At 38.2% G+C, this 2,173-nt stretch overlaps 1 protein-coding gene across 1 annotated transcript; it reads right to left on the reverse strand.

The window, feature by feature from the left end:
• Positions 1-266: 266 nt before the first annotated feature.
• On the reverse strand, positions 267-1,208 carry LOC124960286 (olfactory receptor 51B6). Its single transcript, XM_047518998.1, has one exon. It carries the CDS (start codon positions 1,203-1,205, stop codon positions 267-269), a length of 939 nt encoding a protein of 312 aa, XP_047374954.1. The 5' UTR covers positions 1,206-1,208.
• Between the last annotated feature and the right edge of the window lie 965 nt (positions 1,209-2,173).

Consider the following 2,173-nt stretch of genomic DNA (forward strand, 5'->3'; position numbering starts at 1 on the left):
TGTGTGTGTAGGTATGTATCAGGTGCCATAGGCTCACTGCACAGTGTGAGTTTACCTGAGGAAAACAGTTAACTTGGAGTTGTACACTTCAGAAATGCTCTTATTACTGTACATATATTTTATCATATAAAAATAAAAAATGGCCAAGGTAGGATGACATAAGTAGCAGAGGGTCTGGTTGGTTTGCTGAAATACCATCACCTAGTTGCTCCTGTCTACTGTCAGTTCATACATGTTCCAAGAATTATTTCTCAGAGAGCAGTGAGTCATGCTTTAGAACAAGGTAGAGAGAACAGACGAAATATACCACTTTGAATCTGTCTGGTTTTAATGCTATAGATGACAGGGTTCATAAAAGGGGGGAAAAGGAAGTAGATGTAGCTCATTGTGATGTGGACCACACGGGGAGCATGTTTTCCAAATCTATGAATAAATGTCAGACCAACTACAGTGACGTAGAAGACCAGGATGCAACAGATATGGGAGACACATGTGTTGAGGGCCTTGGCCCGTTCATCTCTAGAAGCAATGCCCATTACAGTCTTGAGAATCAATATGTAGGAGAAAAAGATGATGAGAAAGTCCAAAAGTACCATTGCAAATACAACCACAACTGGGTAGAGACGATTAAAGGTGATGTCAGTGCAGGCTAGCTTGATGACATCCTGGTGTAGACAAAATGCATGCGAGAGAACGTGGGATCGACAATAGGGCAACCAGTGCAGGCGAATGATTATTGGCATAATTGATAGGCCAGCTCTGGCCAATACTCCCACCCCAATCTTCATTACTCTGGTGTCTGTAAGGATGGAAGCATATCTTAAGGGATTGCATATGGCAATGAAACGGTCATAGGCCATGGCGAGCAAGACACCTGACTCCACAATAGAAAGAGTATGGATAAAGTAGGCCTGAGAGAAGCAGGCCCCATGGCCAATCTCCCTGTGGTTTAACCACAGAACACCCAGCACTGTGGGCATTGTGGTCAATGTCACTCCAAGATCTGTAGCCGCCAGCATAGCTAAGAAATAGTACATGGGCTCATGAAGGTTATGGTCATCCCTGATGAGAAAGAGGAGGGTGCCATTACCAAGAAGGATGGAGATGTAGGTCACCAATAATGGGATAGAAATCAAGTGATGGGCCTTCTCCATGCCAGGGAAGCCAGTAAGCAGGAATGGAGTGGCAGTAGTGTTGAGCCACATTGCCAGTATTGCAAGGAGGAAAATATCCCTTTCAGGTAAAATAATAAAAATTAGTTATTTAGAAGTCATTTGCTGAGGATGCTACCTGTTTTTAAGATGTTTGTTGGTCCTGACTTCCAGCAACAGCAAGGATGGTAATTTAATCATCTCTTTTAGATTCCTAGGTATAGGAGAATAAGATATATAAATAACAACTCTATGTATTATTCAGAGCTTACTATATGCAAGGGCATTGCAGAATACACTGAAGATACAGTAATATGTACAGAATAGACCTTATTGATGTCCTTGTATGTTCTACTATCCAAAGAGACTGAAAGAAAAAAATCACTGTAAGTCAGTAGTGCTCTAATAGTGACAGAACTTACAGGGAGTTTGTCATGATGCTCCTCACCATGACTGGTGGAATTGAGGGCAGATATGAAGTTTTCCCAGAGTATGCGAGGCCTAGAAGATGAGTAGAAAGAAGATTTTAAGCAATGTTGGACACCCTATGGCAAAATAATATAAAGGACAAAATAAAAACCAATAAATAAACAAAATGAAATAGTTAATTTTAGGAATTGAGCTATGTGCAATGTGTTTGAAAAGAAAATTCAACCAATGAAGGTCTAAAGACTTTGGGAAGTTACAAAATGATATCGGTGATATACCTGTATGTTATCTCCAAAAGAAATATACCTCTAAGTTGTCTAGTATTGCAGTACCTTACTCATAAATGCATTGTTTTTAAAAATTCAAAATCATATAATATAGATATAAAAATGACCAATAAAATATTTCATGATAATTATTTGAAGGTGCTATTTGGTAAAAACACTGGATAAACTATTCTTGCATATCACTTATTTAGAGAAGCAAAAATAGAAATTGATTATTTAGGCAAGTTCAAGAAAAAGATTTTCTTTTGGTTTTATTTATTCTTTATTTCCTCATTTTGAATTATTGCATTATAGTTGTATATATTG

This window comes from Sciurus carolinensis, chromosome 11, assembly GCF_902686445.1.
Source record: "Sciurus carolinensis chromosome 11, mSciCar1.2, whole genome shotgun sequence".
Lineage (NCBI taxonomy): Eukaryota > Metazoa > Chordata > Mammalia > Rodentia > Sciuridae > Sciurus > Sciurus carolinensis.

What these genes read in the sequence shown, in the direction of transcription:
- LOC124960286 (XM_047518998.1), bottom strand. Translation starts at nt 1,205, where the DNA reads ATGTGGCTCAACACTACTGCCACTCCATTCCTGCTTACTGGCTTCCCT.